Here is a 17,203-nt window from a genome sequence, read left to right as displayed (position 1 = left end):
TCTGTTATTCAAAGGGCTGAGAATTTGGGGCTTGACAGTATAGAACTTCTACTTAACACAAAGTCATTGTGTGGATTTCTTGAATTGAAAATTGTATCGGTAACTGGGTAACTTGTATTTTGTTGCTAAATCAAGAATTAAATTCCTGTCCTCTTACTGACTCAGGTAGAAGATTTGATAGTAAAATTTAGAAAGAAGGGAAGAAATGTGGCTGCAATTATTATTGAACCAATTCAATCTGAGGGAGGAGACAACCATGCATCGGACGACTTCTTCCGGAAGCTACGAAACATTGCCAAGAAGGTAATTTCTTTCAGTGACTTCTTAGTAAAATAGAAACAGCCTGTCTGAAAGTACGGGCAGTTCATAACAAGTGGGGAAAAATTGCTTGAATTGCAGCTAGAAGGAAACTTGACCCAGATTTCAGGGGGCACATCTTGTCCTGCCCCTGTCACGGCCCATTTCTTGACAATACTACCCATTATACACAAACAGAAGCACTTGTTGCTCCAGAGATGGCGCTCAACATTTACAATAATTACCTTGGGAAGTATAGCAGCACAGCAAGCAAAAATGCAGCCTCACAGCTCCAACATTCTGGGTTCAATCCTAACCTCGGTACTGTCGGTTTGGCGTTCACATCTTCTCCCTGTGACCAAGTGTGTTTCCTCCAGATACCCTGGTTCACTCCTGCATCTAAAATTGGCCACTGTAAATTAACCCATGTGTGTTGCTGAACGGTGGTATCCGAGGGAGCTGGAGAGAATGTGGGAAGAATAAGACGAGACTTGTTAGTATTAATATAAAATTAGTGATGTGGGCGGGGGCTGAGGGGCCTGTTTTGGTGTTGCTCGTCTCGAAAAAAAGAATGTGCATTCAACAGATATTCTGACAGAGCCTCCAGTTCTGTCTTGCCTTCCCTTCTGACACTGGCATGAGGAGGGGAATGTCCAAAAAATGTCTTCCTCCATCTCAATTGTATTTTGTGTACACATTAAATAAAGCAGAACTATCTCCCACCCTAAATGCTTCCCAACTCCAGCAGGCCTCAGGACCAATTGGTGCAATTGTTTTAGTTCTGAGAATTCTTAACGTCTACTGAAAAAATTCAGGTCATTTTATTATTTCATCTGGTCATTTGTATGATTTATTAGTATTGATTTTTTTTTCTAAAAACTAACATTTTTATAACTACCATCAATTGTAATTCTGAACATTATTAAATATAATTTGCTGTATTATTGTAACTAATTTTAATGTTCAGCTCTACCTTTGTAGCCATACTCAATTTGTACATTCATCTTGTTAGTTTGTTTATGAACTATTTAATATTTAAATAGGTATTATAATTAAACATAGTTTGTCATCTTCCTGAATAGTTAAACAAATCATTAGGTGTTGACTAAACATAGTAAGTAATGAGTTTTCTTGTCTGGTGAATTTCCAAGTGAAAATCCTCAATTCAAACCTTTAATTACACAAGACTGAAGAAATTTTTCCTTATTGTTTCCTTCGTAGCATTAATATTATCATTAAATTATATTCCACATTTGTGAGATGTTCAGTCAAAAGATTAATGGTCATTGGAAAGAATTGGAAAAGATTTTCCAATTTAAAAAAAAAACCTGAAAGGCAAAGAAAATTTAGAAAAGAACATTAAATTAAGCTGTGCTGGATAAACTATGCAGGTCATGCAGAGGCTGTAGGAAGTGGACGTTAACCAATGTTTCCGCCTAAGCTGCAGTGTGTAAACTGCTCTTTTACTTGGCTTGAAAACACAACGCTGGAGAAACTCGGCAGGTCAAACTGTGTACTTTATATAGCAAAGATAAAGATACATAGCCAATGTTCCAGACCTAAGCCCTTCATCAAGGTATGAACAAAAAGTGATTCAAAAATATTTGAGTCTGCAATTTGAGGTGCCTGAATAAATGGGGGAGAGGAGGAATGGGGGAGGAGCATAGGTCCACAGGCAGGAGGTAATCTGTGGATAACAGAGGAAGAGCACTGGGGAGAGGGGGGGGGGGTGTCTCTGAAGGGAGAGGGAAGAGGGTGGAGACCTGGAGGAAAGGAGGCAGAGGGATGGGGAAGAGAAGGAGAACGGGGAGTGGTCTAGCAGAAACCAGAGAAGTCAATGTTAATGCCATCCTGTTGGATAAATTAGTAAGTCCTGGTCAGAAATGGAACTGAACCAAGAAATTTTTGGTTCTGCTTTACCCTTTTCATTTCTAAATTGACACATAATCTGATAATGAGAATAAGATTGAGAATATGAGCTCAATTTAGGAAATTTTTTTGATTGTATTAATTTCTCTCTGGCTAGTTCTATTATAGATAACCATCTATTCTTGCCTTCAGTATTAGAAGACTTTAAGGAATGGTACAGATTTGGTATTATAAATTTTAGAGATTTATTTATTTGAAATAACTTTGCTTCTTTTGAACAATTGTCAGTTAAATTAAGCTCTTTAATAGACATGTTTTTAGATATTTGCAAGTTAGGAATTTTGTTCAGTCTAAATTGAATGATTTTCCTCGAATCGCTGACTCAAATAATTTTGAATCATTTTTTGATCTACAATTTGTTCACAGTGGATTGATATAGATTTATTGGATTTAAGACTAGCGCCAATGGCTAAGATTAAAAATGATTAGGAGCGTGATCTCTATATAACTTTTTCAAATGATCAAACTTTTGGTTTGATCAATAATTCTTCATTTTGTGCAAGGCACTGTTTATTACAATTTAAGGTGGTACACAGCATACACAAGTCCAAACTCAAATTATCCCATTTCTACGCAGATGTTAATCCATTTTGTGTAAAGTATAAAATTTTTGAAGACTCATTGATCCATATGTTTTGGGAATGTCCTAAAATAGGAGGATATTGCCAGAATATTTTTCAATCTTTATCAATGATTTTTTAAGATTAAATTAACTTCCCTGTTTGGTTTTTCTTGTGAACCGGATAAACTTTTATCAACACCTCAAGAGAAAGTTTTAGCTTTTAGCAGGTTGATAGCCAGATGAGCAGTTTTAATGAAATGGAGAGATAAACTCTCACCTACTCATGCACAGCGGCTACAGGATATAATTACATATTTAAGTTTAGAAAAAATTAGGTATAATATTAAAGATTAAAAGTTTCAGTTTGAAAAGGTCTGGGGTCATTGAAAGAATACTATCATAATTGCCCATTTTAGGTAATTTGGGTGCTCTAGAGCTGATCCGTCTATCTTCTGGAGGTCTCCACCTCATCCATCTTTCAATTTTTCTTGTAACCTTGATTAGAGGGAGGAGTGAGTTTAGTACTAGTTTAGGTCTTTTTTTCTTTATGATAAATGGATTTATGGGGTTTCATTATGATTATCCTAGATGATTTCTCCTTTCTTTAGATACTATATGAAGCTGCAATGAGATTTGTTGTCATATTATTTAACTTATCTTTATGTACAATCATTTTAACAGACAATCACATTTAACAATTAGGGATGAAATTTAAAATTTGTTGTATTATGCATTTATTTTAATTATATGCTATGTATATGTTATCATATTGCTTCATTATATTAATAACGTATATAGATTATTATGTTAAACTCAATATTTTTAAAAGAAAAGGAGAGCACCCAGACAGGATATTAGGTGTTGCTCCTCCAATTTATGGGTGGCCCAGGTTTGGTAGTGACAGACGTGTCGGCGTGGGAGTGGGACGCAGAATTGAAATGGTGTGCCACTGGAAGATCCCTGTCATTTATTTGGCTAATTGTTACATGAAGGACAAACCAAGGTAGGACATACACAGTAAGTGGTAGGGCACTGAGGAGTATGGAGGAACAAAGTGATCTGGGAATACAGATACATAATTCCCTGAAAGTGGCATCACAGGTAGTCAGGATTGTAAAAGAAGCTTTTGGCATCTTGGCCTTTGTAAATCAAAGTATTGAGTTCAAGAGTTGGGATGTTATGATGAGGTTGTATAAGACATTGGTGAGGGCAAATTTGGAGTATTGTGAGCAATTCTGGTCACCAAACTACGGGAAGGATATCAGTCAGATCAAAAAAGTGCAGAGAAGATTTACCAGGATGATGCCGGGTCTTCAGGAGTTGAGTTACAGGGAAAGATTAGACAAGTCAGGACTTTATTCCTTAGAATGTAGAAGAGTGAGGGGAGATTTGATAGATGTTTACAAAATTATGAGGGGAAAAGACAGAGTAAATGTGGGTAGGCTCTTTCCACTTAGGCTGGGAGAGAGGAATGCAAGAGGACGTAGCTGTCGGGTGAAAGGTTTAGGGAGAACATTAGAGGGAACTTCTTCACTCAGAGAGTGGTAGGAGTTTGGAACGAGCTGCCATCTGACGTGGTAAATGTGGGCTCACGCTTTAAGTTTTAAGAATAAAGTGGATAGATAGATGGATGGGAGAGTTCTGGCCGGTTATAGAATGGCTGCAGGTCAGTGGGATTAGAGGAATGATGTTTTGGCACAGAGTAGAAGGGCTGAATGGCCTGTTTTCTGTGTTGTAGTTTTTTCTATAGTACTTTTCTATATGTTTAATATTGCTACACTATGCTGAAGCTTAATAGAAATAAAGAAGTGATGAATCTGCTCTGCATAAGTATAACCTTTATTGAATTTCAAATATACCACATATAGGCAGACTGAGACGTAATGAAATGAGAGGTAATGCAACTGACAGCACACATAGTAAACACACAGATGAATTGGACTTACGTAAAATTGCCCCCATTTCCACCCATTTTGTCTGGTCGTCACAGACAAAATTTAAATATTTCTGTGGCTGTGAGTATTCAATTGTTTAAAAGTGCTTAAAATAATTATTCATAAATCATCTCTGTAAATTACTGAAAAGAAATGAAGAGACATGGCAAGTTAATCGTAAATATTTGCATTTGTGGCTAGTTTGTGCTTTATGCCAACTTTCATAGTTTCACTGTTCCACAGGAACTGATTATTGGTCACCATGACAACAGTCTGGTGAGATGTCTAGGATGCTTTGGTCCCACATATGCTAAATTATTTCCACTGTTAATTAGTTTATTGCCTGTAATGATCATCAGAAAATAATTTATTTGGAATATTTGAAGAGGGGACTGATGTACACAGCCTAGCATAAACAAATTGAGGTTTTTAGTTCCTAATTGCAGGACTATAATCACACATAGAAACATTCATGTGTCTCATTCAAGTGAACAGTTGTTTCATTCACAAACATGGAAAGAAGATATTTTCTTTAAAATTTATAACAAATGAAACATTGTTCACTTTTGGTATTTTCTGTACACCAGAAAAATTGGAACATATAGAATCCTATTTGCTTGCACAAGGATTTCTTCCCTGCCCATCCCCTTCCCCACCCTTTCACAAAATGATGGAAATTGTTTCTTACACCGATCATACCATTCCTATCTCCTGTTTATTTTTTCTGATGCTTAAGCTCTGCAACGTGCAGATCAGCTTAACTTCACTCATTCTCAGATTGTGTTTATTACTGCTTCAAACATATGACATTCTGGCTATTTTATTTCCTGTCGTACCCTCCTTTATCAAACTCAGCATGGGTGTGCATTCTTGTGTGATGAAGTACAGACAGGAGGAGGTAGCACTGGCAGGTTTTGGGCCCACGAGCACTGGGGTCTGGATGATCCAGCAGACATCGTCACCTTCAGTAAGAAACTGTTGTCTGGAGGCTACTTCTACAAGGATGAGCTGAGGCCTGATATGGTGAGTTTCTTCTAAAGCATGCCTTGTTTAGATTTATCTCTATACACTGGTGAAAAGTTTAAAGTTATTGGACACCAATCCTCCAACCACTAACAATTGATTGGGAAGATTTTTACGTTGAAAATTTGTTTTGTGTTTGCCCCACAACCATGTTAGAAAAGCCTTTTATTTATCTGAAAGTTACAAAACCTTTGTCCAAATATCCAGTAGTGATGACATTTAACTTCAATCTAGAATAAGCAATATATTTTTCATAATTTCTATGTGTAATTTTAAATCTATAGAGGTTCATTCACTGTTTAAAATCACTGTTTAAACTTCTTCTTTGGCTTGGCTTCGTGGACGAAGATTTATGGAGGGGTAATGTCCACGTCAGCCTTGTTTGTGGCTGACAAGTCCGATGCGGGACAGGCAGACTCGGTTGCAAGGGAAAATTGGTGGGTTGGGTGTTGGGTTTATCCTCCTTTGTCTTTTGTCAGTGATGTGGACTCTGCGGTCTTCTTCAAAGGAGGTTGCTGCCCGCCAAACTGTGAGGCGCCAAGATGCACGGTTGGAGGCGAGATCAGCCCACTGGCGGTAGTCAATGTGGCAGGCACCAAGAGATTTCTTTAGGCAGTCCTTGTACCTCTTCTTTGGTGCACCTCTGTCACGGTGGCCAGTGGAGAGCTCGCCATATAACACGATCTTGGGAAGGCGATGGTCCTCCATTCTGGAGACGTGACCTACCCAGCGCAGATGGATCTTCAGCAGCGTGGATTCGATGCTGTTGGCCTCTGCCATCTCGAGTACTTCGATGTTAGGGATGAAGTCGCTCCAATGAATGTTGAGGATGGAGCGGAGACACGCTGGTGGAAGCGTTCTAGGAGCCGTAGGTGATGCCAGTAGAGGACCCATGATTCGGAGCCGAACAGGAGTGTGGGTATGACAACGGCTCTGTATATGCTAATCTTTGTGAGGTTTTTCAGTTGGTTGTTTTTCCAGACTCTTTTGTGTAGTCTTCCAAAGGCGCTATTTGCCTTGGCGAGTCTGTTGTCTATCTCGTTGTCGATCCTTGCATCCGATGAAATGGTGCAGCCGAGATAGGTAAACTGGTTGACCGTTTTGAGTTTTGTGTGCCCGATGGAGATGTGGGGGGACTGGTAGTCATGGTGGGGAGCTGGCTGATGGAGGACCTCAGTTTTCTTCAGGCTGACTTCCAGGCCAAACATTTTGGCAGTTTCCGCAAAACAGGACGTCAAGCGCTGAACTAACAGCCACAAAAAAGCTACTTGAAAAATGAACAGAGATGCAAACAGCAGTTTCGTTCTTCTGATCATTATAGAGTGGAATACTATTACCATGAGTTTAGGTTTGACGAGCACTGAAGAAATTCAGCCGGGCTTGTCTTGTCATGAATCCCACGTGCACAGTTGAAATGCTTTTCACCTCAGAGGCACACCTAAAGATGTGTTGTCAGGTTAGGGCTAACACATGAGGAGGATTTGCCATTCTTAATGGTATGAAGCAGGGCTGTGTACTAGCCCCAGTCTTGTTCAGTCTGTTGAATGTTTCCACAGCTGTCCAAGGTCTGGAGGAGGGAGTGTACCTCAAGAATTGACTGGACGGCTCTGACCTTCGCCGCTTGAACGCACATATTTTCTAATGACGTGATGTTGTTCTGTTTTTATTCAAAATATAATAAACATGTTTCATCAGTAATTTCTGGACTTTTAAGTACAAGCCATAGTTACTGCATAAAGAAACTCCTTTAATCGGATGCATTTTCTTGTTGCAGCCCTACAGGATTTTCAATACATGGCTGGGCGACCCATCAAAAAGTCTTATGTTTTCTGAAGTACTTAATGTCATTCAGACAGAAAAGCTCCTGGACAATGTCATTGAAACTGGCAAGATCCTATTAAAGGGTCTTAAGGATTTGCAGGTAATATCCAGGATCAGTAACCTGAATGTAAAATATTTACTTTATTTTGCAGTTGCTTGGGCTATTCATTCTAATTTTTTATTTGCATCCATTAATATTTCCATTTAGATGCAGAATGTATTATTCAATTACTCTTTTTAGAACTTTTTAAATAAGTATTGCACTTTATAATTATAAAGGTAATTGGTATAAATGGGGTTAAGTGATTCATAGGTACACCACTGACCAGTCCAAGACATGGTTAGGAATGCAGGATTAACAAGGAGGCACAAAGCACCGAAGCAACCTTTTGGCCCAACGTACCCAATGCTCACCATCGTGACCCATCTATACGAACCCCATTTATAAATGCTGGTTCATGATTTATTTTGTGGTGGTGCATTGTTGCTCATAGGTATTTTTTTAAATTGTTGTGAGAGTATTTGTACCATTAGCTGCTCAGGCAATGAGTTTCAGATTCTAATCAGAATCAGGATTTGTCGTCGTGAACAAGTCATGAAATTTGGTGTTTTGTGGCAGCATCATGGCGTAAACATTCATGTTATAACCATCTTACAACGTTACTATAAAAAAAGATAATAGAGAGCACCAACAGTAAGACAGTATCTTTGGTTCATTGATTATTCAGGAATCTGATGGCAGTGGGGAAGAAGCTGTCCCATTGAGAGGTCGTCTTTCGGCTCCTGTACCTTTTTCCTGAGGGTAACAAAAGTGAAGAGGATATGGCCTGGGAGGTGGGGGTCTTTGAGGATAGAGGCTAATTTTTTTTTAAAGATATGGCCTCATGTAGATGTCCTCGACCAATTAAAGTCTGGTGCCTGTGAGTTGGCACCTCCATACCTGACAGTGATACAACCAGCTAGAATCCTCTCCATGGTACACCTGTAGAAGTTTACGAGAGTCTTTGGTGAAATACTGAATCTCCTCAGACATCTCACAAACTATAGCCGCTGGCAAGCCTTTGTGATTGCATCAATGCGGTGGCTCCAGGACAGATTCTTCGAGATGTTGACAGCCAGGAATTTGAAGATCTTGACCCTCTCCACTTCTGAGCCCTCAGTGAGGACTGGGTCTTGTTCCCCTGACTTCTTCCAGAAGTCCACAGCATCTCTTTGTTTTTGCTGACATTGAGCGCACCATTCAACGAGCTGACCTGTCTTCCTCTGTACACTTCCTCATTGCTGTTTGTAATTCTGCAGACAATTGTGCGTCACATTGGAATGAAAGAAAATTTTCCTTGCATTTTCCCTTACCCTAAACCTGAGTTAAACATGAAAGTCTATAGACACCGTGATTGAAGTAAAAACGCAATGCTGGTGAAACTCAGCAGGTCCAACAGTGTATTTTATATAGCAAATATAGATACATAACTACCGTTTCTGGCCTGAAGGTATGAACAAAATGTAGGCAATTGCCCAAACTTGGATGACTGTCTACATTTTGGTCATGTCTTGATGGGCTCAAATCTGAAATGTTGGTTATGTATCTTTAACTTTGCTATATAAAGTACACTGTTGGACCTGCTGAGTTTCTCCAGCATTGTTTTAATACCCTCACATCACTGTCCTGCATAACATTCAGTTCATTGACTGCTTTGATTTGGAGACGAGCTGAAAGGGATGCCGGAGCAAATAAACGCAAATCTACATAAATATGAGAAACATTTTAATGATTGTTACCATTTGTAAAATATATTGTGGTTCACATAATTTACAATCTCTAGTTAATTTTGGAATTCACTTGAACTTGTTAATACTGTGCTTTCGTACAGATTCTCTACCCACACATTCTGAGTAAAGCCAGGGGGAAAGGAACATTCTGCTCCATTGATGCACCCAATGAAGCAGTTAGGAATCAACTGGTCTTGCAAATGAGAAACAAAGGTAAGGTGGATAGATATTAAGGAAAAGAACAAATTGGATTTCTTCTGTTTCATGTTTTAGAATTGTAGAATAAGAATCAGGTTTATTGACATGAACGCGTGACATGAAATTTGTTTTGTGGCGGCACCTTTGTGCATTACAGGTGCAAAAATTGCTATAAATTACATTTCTATAAACTTACTATTTATAAATAATTAGTGCAAAACAAGAGAAAAAAGTGAGGTGGCATCTGTAGTTCATTGTCCATTCACAACTCTGATGGTTGAGGGTAAGAAGCTGTTTGTGTAACATTGGGTGTTAGCCTTCAGGGTCCTGTACCTCCTTCCTGATGGTAGCCATGAGAAGGCGTCGCCTCGGTGGTGAGGGTCCTTGGTGATAGAGGCTGCTTTCTTGAGACACCACCTCTCAAAGATGTCCTTTAATGGAGTGAATACTAATACCCATGATGACAATGGCTGAGTTTACAACCCTCCGTAGCCTTTTCCTGTCCTGTGCAGCATTGGCACCTCCATACCAGACAGTGATGCAACCAGTCAGAATGCTCTCCACTTAGACCTGTAGAAATTAGATGACATCCCAAATCCCCTCAAACTCCCAACAAAATGTAGTCATTGTCGAGTCTTCTTCATGATTGCATCGACCTCATGACCCCAGCATAGATCTTCAGAGATGCTGACACGCAAGAATTTGAAGCCCATTGGTTTTGCCCCAGGATTGAAATTGGGACTTCAGAAATTGCAGCATTTAGCTTTCCAAATAATTTGGGAAATGGTACAATTTTAAGTTGTCAATAAATCCAGTTAGTAAGCCCACATCTCTTCTGCTCTGGATTACAGATGTAGAATTACACATACAAATGTGTCATATCACATGCAAAAGATGAATACATAATAATGTTAAGGAATATCTTTGGGTGGTACTTGAGCAGGGATGTTCAACCATCACTTCAAAGAACCTTGCAGTTATTTCCCATTGTTTTGATCAATATTTAACGCTTGCTGTTTACAAGGGGCTGTTCTATGTAGATCAACTCCTACAATTTCTTAGTTACAACTTATTTTGTAATAAAAGTATTTTGTTAGCTGTAGAGTGTTTTAATTATCCAGAGCATCCTGACCTTCTCTTTCTATAATTATGAAAGTTGCTACTTAAATGCCAGTTCTTTAAGGTTACGTATAAGCACTAAATATACTTACTAGAAGAATATGGTATACACAGATGAGAAAAGTATCAATCATGTTAAAAACTGTAAAACTTATACTTTGTTTATTTAAACAGGCAAGTCTAAATAAATACATCATAGATTCCTTTCATACTTTGACTGATGACTTTCCTTGCATTAGGTATTGTACTTGGTGGTTGTGGAGAAAAGTCTATTCGTTTCCGTCCTGCTTTAGTGTTCAGGCCTCATCACGTGCATCTCTTCCTTAATGTTTTCAGTGATATTCTGGCTGGCCATAAGTGAAATTATGAAGCAAGACAGCCCATAACACATAATTCATTGAATTGCTGCGAACAGTCTTACAAATTATATAAAACTACATATTCAGCATTTCTATTTGCCAACTCCACCAAATCAACAGAAGTGTAATTTGTGTAACATTTAGTATTCTTTTCCACGAACATGAAAATACAAATAATAATGTTTCAAATAAGTGTTAATTTTCCATTGTCAGATGTCTTGGTTGTAATTGTGTAAAATGAACAGTAATCCATTTATGTAACATCATACTTAATCTGGTTAACATTTTTGTAATTTTTACTGATATTTTGTATCACATGACTATGCCAATTAATACTCTTAATAATAAACCACAAGTAATTGTGATCTGTTCTAAAATGTTGTATGTGGTACCTTGTGAATTAATGGTGGATTATGTCAAAAATAATTTCTATCTAATTACATTTCTTGCACTTGCTGTCAAATAATATAAAAGCCTAATTGCTTGAGTAAGATGTCTTAATCTTGGTCAGTTAATCATAGAATTTATTATATAGATTTATTCACTATTACGTCTGTGTCTTTAAATGAAACAGTTTCTTCAAATGTTATATATTATCGAAAGAGATGATCTATGATTGCACTCATTTTAATTAAACTAATAGAGTACATTTATTGCTGCTGTGTGACTTCATGTGGAGGCTCTTAAAAGTGAGGGTGTTTTTTTCCTGTACCAAGCAAGAATGTTAACAATAGGCCCTTTTACACAGCCGCCGAGAAGCAGAAAATTTGCAAAAATTTTCTGCTCCAGTGGCAATGTAAAAATGTCGTGACAGAATTTATTTCCCAAGTTCCATCCCAACATTTTTCTTCCAAGATCCCTACACTTTTTCTTTATGGAGCAGTTCCAGTCTAAATTAACCGCAGGCACTCCGCAAAAATTGGGCTAATGAATACACCTGACACCCTTGCTTCTAGCCCCGACCACCTTGCTCCTAGTACCCTCCCCCCTCCACTGAGAGCCATCTGTCATCGTTGCCCCCCCCTCCTAAGATCCATCTGTTCACCCCCCACAAAACTCCAGATATGGTGCAGGGATCCAGTTGAGCCACGCCACACCGGCTAGTGGTGAGAAGCAGGTGGTGTTGGCTCAATGCGGGGGCCAGGCCTTCTTCCTTACCCATAATCCCCCACGCAGCGGGAACAGACCTGTATATCCTTGGCTCTGGCAGAGCGGTTCTCATTGTGTGCAGGATTATGGGTAAAGAAGACGGCCACAAACTCCGCATTGAGCCAACCGCTGCCTGCTTCTCTCTCACCAGGTTCTGGGGGCCAAGCCACCTTTCCACCAAAGGTAAGAGAGCTTGCCCATGGGGACCAGGATGGGACAACCTACCCCCACCTCAAACATCCAGCCTCCGAAATCATCGCAACTGCAATGTAAATGCCCTGCCTGCGTGAACCACCTCTCCGGATGTAAGCAAGCAAATTTATTACAGGAGTTTGTCGTAAATCACATGTACAGTTTTTTGGGGTCACACCCATAATAGACCATAAAGCTGCATTGAATATGTAATTTCATGGTCTGATAGATGAATTCAAATGGTTGGTTGATAGTGATTGTTAATAGGTCAAAGATCCATTAAAGATGAGGTGTGAAGATTGATGAATAACTGGCATCAATTGTTTCTGTATAAACTTTCATGTTCCCTCGGATTCTGGAGCTGAAATTAGCAAAGATAGAAATCCACCTGCAAAGTATCTGTTCAAGGGCTTCAAACAGCTGTGACCAACAAAGGCAACAGAAACAGGAAAAAAATTCAACAAATATCCATAGGTTTGGTGAATTTTTTTCCTGTTTAAAGACTCCAGCTGTTAGCCTACTGGTAGAATTTATTGCCCAAAATATAGCCAAGAAAGAAAACTTGCTCCATTGAGCCCATTTTAGGTGCCTGCTGACTACATTTTGTTTGAATCAGATACACACTTCTAATATGAAGTCACAGGGCCAAATGACGTCAACCTGTAAGGTATTGATTTGTCTCCACACTATCATTTGCATGCCACATGCCAGTCACTCCCCAGTCTTAACTTTGTATAGGTGGAAATGCTCGTAAGCATAAAATTGTCGCCATGTACTTACTGTATATTAATCTTCAAACCCAAATTCTTCTGAATGTCAATATTTGTTGAACACTTTTCAATTAAAAGAATCCTGCTTTGCCATTCTTCCTTTCAAAATGGATGATTTTCACAATTTCCTAACAATATACTCCATCTGCTATCATCCTTGCATAAAAACACCCTTTTAGTCCCTTTGCATTATTCACCCAACTTAATTTTCCACTTAACTTTATATCTGGGATGCCCAAATATGCTGCCCTCAGTTCCTTCATCTTAAGTCAAGAAGACCAAGCACAAATGCTTCTATTAATTACATCCTTGGCATCTCGAATAAAACTCAATCTATATTTGTCACAACTATTTTTTCCTCACCTTTAGAGATTATGTTTGTTATTTTCCAGTCTCTAGATTTATTCTACTGTCTAGGATTTTAGATGATCAAAACCAATGTTTCCATTATTCTGTAATAACTTCTTTTAGACCACAAAACTGGCTATAGTTGCTCAAACTCTTGCAGAAACTGTCCCAAAGCCATGAACTCCATTTCTCCCACCTGCCAATGTTTTATCTGAAACCATATCCTTCGCAATACTGACCTACTATTTAGCCCGCAATGGCTTTGCTCATGTCCATCCCATCTGAGTAGATTGGCTGCAGACACCCTCCCTGTGGCTTTATTGTCTCTCGGCCTTTTGATTCCAATATGTTCCTGCCTTTACTCCCATCTTACTCTGTAAATATGAGCTAATCCAAGCTATGAAGAACCTTGGAAAGTTGCCATGTTAGATCAAGTTGATATATTTTTTTTTTAAAAAGTAATTTGCTCCCATGAACACAAGGGTAGCAATAAACCACAAATCACAGCAGTCAAATCATAATAATAAACCTGAACTTGAATGATACAACTTCACTTTGCAAGAAATAGTGGAATTAAAATGTTAAGCACCCCTCACCCCCTAAATAAGGAAGATGTACAAAACAGAAGATTTTAAGTTACGATTCACTTTGCATTATTATCTATAAATAATTATATAAGTGAAATGACATGCAATCTTTTAGATTCCAGGAGAATCAAGAGTTGTGGAGTTGATTATCCATGATCTATTGAATGGTGCTATCGCCCAAGGAGGCCTTCGTGTTTGTACCATATGTATAGGCATTAAAGTACTTCTTTTAATCTGTATTAAATCTTTCATTTTATGAACTTGTCATTTTATGATTTAGTTACAAACAAAACAAAACTATTTCTCCACAGCTGAGTTTACTTGAGCATCTATATTTTCAGGCATATTATTTAAAGAATTATTACAACATAAAGCAAAGCTACAATTGTTTATTTAATGAATTCCACCAAATACCTGCAAGAATTTTTGCTTATCAACTATCTGACCAAACTTAATTGTGAAGTAGAAAACTTCACTACTATTGTACCTTTAAACTGCAGAATGGTGTCATTTCTTGCATCTTCTGTATCTCCAAGAGGTATGACATCTTGAACTGGAACATAAAAGTCATTCCTCCTTCCCCAAAAAGTCAGATTGTGAAACCATCAATGTGGTTCCTGAGTTATTCAAATACATCATCCCAATGAAATGTCTTAGATAGTAGCTCATAGAATAAAGCATGACAACAGCAAATCCTGATAATCCAGTGACATTACAAACCAGAGAATATTGTATCAGGTTCTGCAGGTAAAGAGATAAACTGTAGGTACAAGAACAACAGTTAGACCAGTTTGAATTATTTTTAACTTAGAAATAGCACTCAAGAATCTTATCCCTTGAAATCTGTACACAACTGTGTAATGTTGATTATCAGAAATTGTGGTCATTGGTTGCGTACGGTATTCTTGGCCACCATAAACATAGTTCGACTTTGAATCTGATCTACTGCACCACGTTCCCCTTTGTATGCTCCGAGATCGAGCTTTGTGAGTTGCTGACGATGGGCCGTGGCATAAAACTTGAACTGACTGAAATCAACTGCATTTTTTGGGGTACTTGAGGCACACACAGGCATCAAAGATCTTGATTGGCATGTTCTTTGACAAAAGTCGAATAGTTTCTTAAAAAGTTTCACCTAAACAAAATAAAAATCAAACTGTAATCTGTGACATGGTATAGAATTCAAACAAATTCTACAATTCCTATCAATTAATTGTAGTTGAAACACATTTAACTGAAATATTAAGTGAAAATTACACAAACTACATGATTAAGCAAACTTTAATCCAAGCAATGCTATTTAGCTAATTGGTGCACATGAAATCAACACCAATCCTGTTTATTCCATACAGTGCTTGAACAACACCAGAATCATTTTTCACTCTAAATCATCCAAACCTACTTAACTATGCATAATTTAACCAGTTAACCTCCATGGTTTTCCAAGTAAAAGTGGATTCCATTTAGTTGTATAAAATGTAAACAGAATATGTTGGGAATCCTTGGTTCTGTGGATAGAGTGGGAGAATTAGCGTTTCAAGTTGATCAACTGTTTCTCTTCTTCTGGAATAAGACACTAGTCTGCGGACACAGTGGAAGAATAAAAATCAATGCTGGTTGACTTGCTGAGTTTCTCCTGTATTGTGTTTTACTCTCTCCCACTGGATATTGGCAAGCTCATTTTTAATTTTAGTCTGTGCTGCCCAAATTACACCCAATTAATACACCCCTGGTACGTAACAAACAGTGGGAGGAAACTGAAGCTCCTGGGTAAAACCAAGCACACAAGCAGAGAACGTACAAACTCCTGACAGGCAGCGCAGGATTCAAACCCTGGTCCCCAATGGACGGCACTGTAAATACGTTGCGTTAAACATCACACTAACTGTGCCCTCCGTATTTTCCACATTTTGTTTTTGTGTTGAATTTATATTATTTTTCCATTGTACACTCAGCGTGCACATTGTTAAAATAAGATTTATTTTCAAAAATAGGTGAGTAACCCTTGAACTTTTGGAAGATACCGGGCTCGGAAAGCTATAGGAAAGATCAATCCGGAGATGCCGGGATCAGATGCAATGCACCCATGTGCTGGTGAAATTCAAAACTGACAGGAAGTAAAGGGTAACCAATATTTGGGTGCTTCATAAAACTTTACACAGCACATTTGTATATAACAGTAGAAGTAAGTATTCTGCATTACGCTAGGGCAATGCAGTGAACAGAACTCCAAGATCTGGATTGTCAAGGAAATTATAATTTAAAAAAAAACACTGAAATACTGGAGGAACTGAGCCCTTCTTCAGGAATAAGCAAAAAAAAAAAAACAGGAATAATTAGCTGGGGAAGAGTCCGGGCCTACAAAAGGTATTAACTAGATAAGGGAAAAGGTAAGTATTGAGATAGAGGGAAAAGTGTGGGGGGGGGGGGGGGGGTGAAGGGGAGAAAGGCAACAGAGGGAAGGGGGAGAGATGGGAGAAAGGCAACAGAGGGAAGGGGAAGAGATGGGAGAAAGGCAACAGAGGGAAGGGGGAGAGATGGGAGAAAGGCAACAGAGGGAAGGGGGAGAGATGGGAGAAAGGCAACAGAGGGAAGGGGGAAGAGATGGGAGAAAGGCCACAGAGGAAGGGGGAGAGATGGGAGAAAGGCAACAGAGGGAAGGGGAAGAGATGGAGAAAGGCAACAGAGGGAAGGGGGAGAGATGGGAGAAAGGCAACAGAGGAAGGGGGAGAGATGGGAGAAAGGCAACAGAGGGAAGGGGGAGAGATGGTTGAAAGGCAACAGAGGGAAGGGGAAGAGATGGGAGAAAGGCAACAGAGGGAAGAGGGAGAGATGGGAGAAAGGCAACAGAGGGAAGGGGGAAGAGATGGGAGAAAGGCAACAGAGGGAAGGGGGAGAGATGGGAGAAAGGCAACAGAGGGAAGGGGGAAGAGATGGGAGAAAGGCAACAGAGGGAAGGGGGGGGGGGGAGAGAGGTAACAGAAACCGGAGTCGATGCTAATGCCATCAGATTGGAGAGTGCCCAGGCGGAAGACGAGGTGTTCCACCTATTTGCGTGGCGTGGGGTTTCCGCCTGGCAGTGCATGAGACCACCGGCGTGGTATAGGACGGGGGACTGAAACGGGTGGGCCACCGGTCAAAGGAG

The 17,203-nt window shown here is 39.2% G+C and overlaps 2 protein-coding genes across 14 annotated transcripts in view; one reads left to right on the top strand and one right to left on the bottom strand.

The window, feature by feature from the left end:
* abat (4-aminobutyrate aminotransferase) overlaps window positions 1-16,174 on the top strand; it is a 167,095-nt gene extending 150,921 nt beyond the window's left edge. For 9 of the 13 annotated variants that reach the window (XM_069905435.1, XM_069905429.1, XM_069905432.1 and 6 more), the window contains 5 exons: window positions 166-303; window positions 5,578-5,745; window positions 7,520-7,666; window positions 9,438-9,549; window positions 10,893-12,297. In XM_069905435.1, the coding sequence (XP_069761536.1) occupies window positions 166-303; window positions 5,578-5,745; window positions 7,520-7,666; window positions 9,438-9,549; window positions 10,893-11,014 (687 nt within the window). In that variant the 3' untranslated portion in view covers window positions 11,015-12,297. The other 4 variants (XM_069905443.1, XM_069905442.1, XM_069905439.1 and 1 more) reach the window with 4 other exon arrangements.
* Window positions 14,433-16,022, bottom strand: tmem186 (transmembrane protein 186). Its single transcript, XM_069906424.1, is given in 6 exon segments — window positions 14,433-14,549; window positions 14,552-14,654; window positions 14,656-14,813; window positions 14,816-14,971; window positions 14,974-15,193; window positions 15,891-16,022. Coding segments are annotated over 6 exon segments (867 nt in total). The 3' UTR covers window positions 14,433-14,451.
* Window positions 16,175-17,203: the final 1,029 nt, after the last annotated feature.

This window comes from Narcine bancroftii, chromosome 12 (assembly GCF_036971445.1).
Source record: "Narcine bancroftii isolate sNarBan1 chromosome 12, sNarBan1.hap1, whole genome shotgun sequence".
NCBI lineage: Eukaryota > Metazoa > Chordata > Chondrichthyes > Torpediniformes > Narcinidae > Narcine > Narcine bancroftii.
This window is presented reverse-complemented; position numbering and strand designations above follow the sequence as displayed.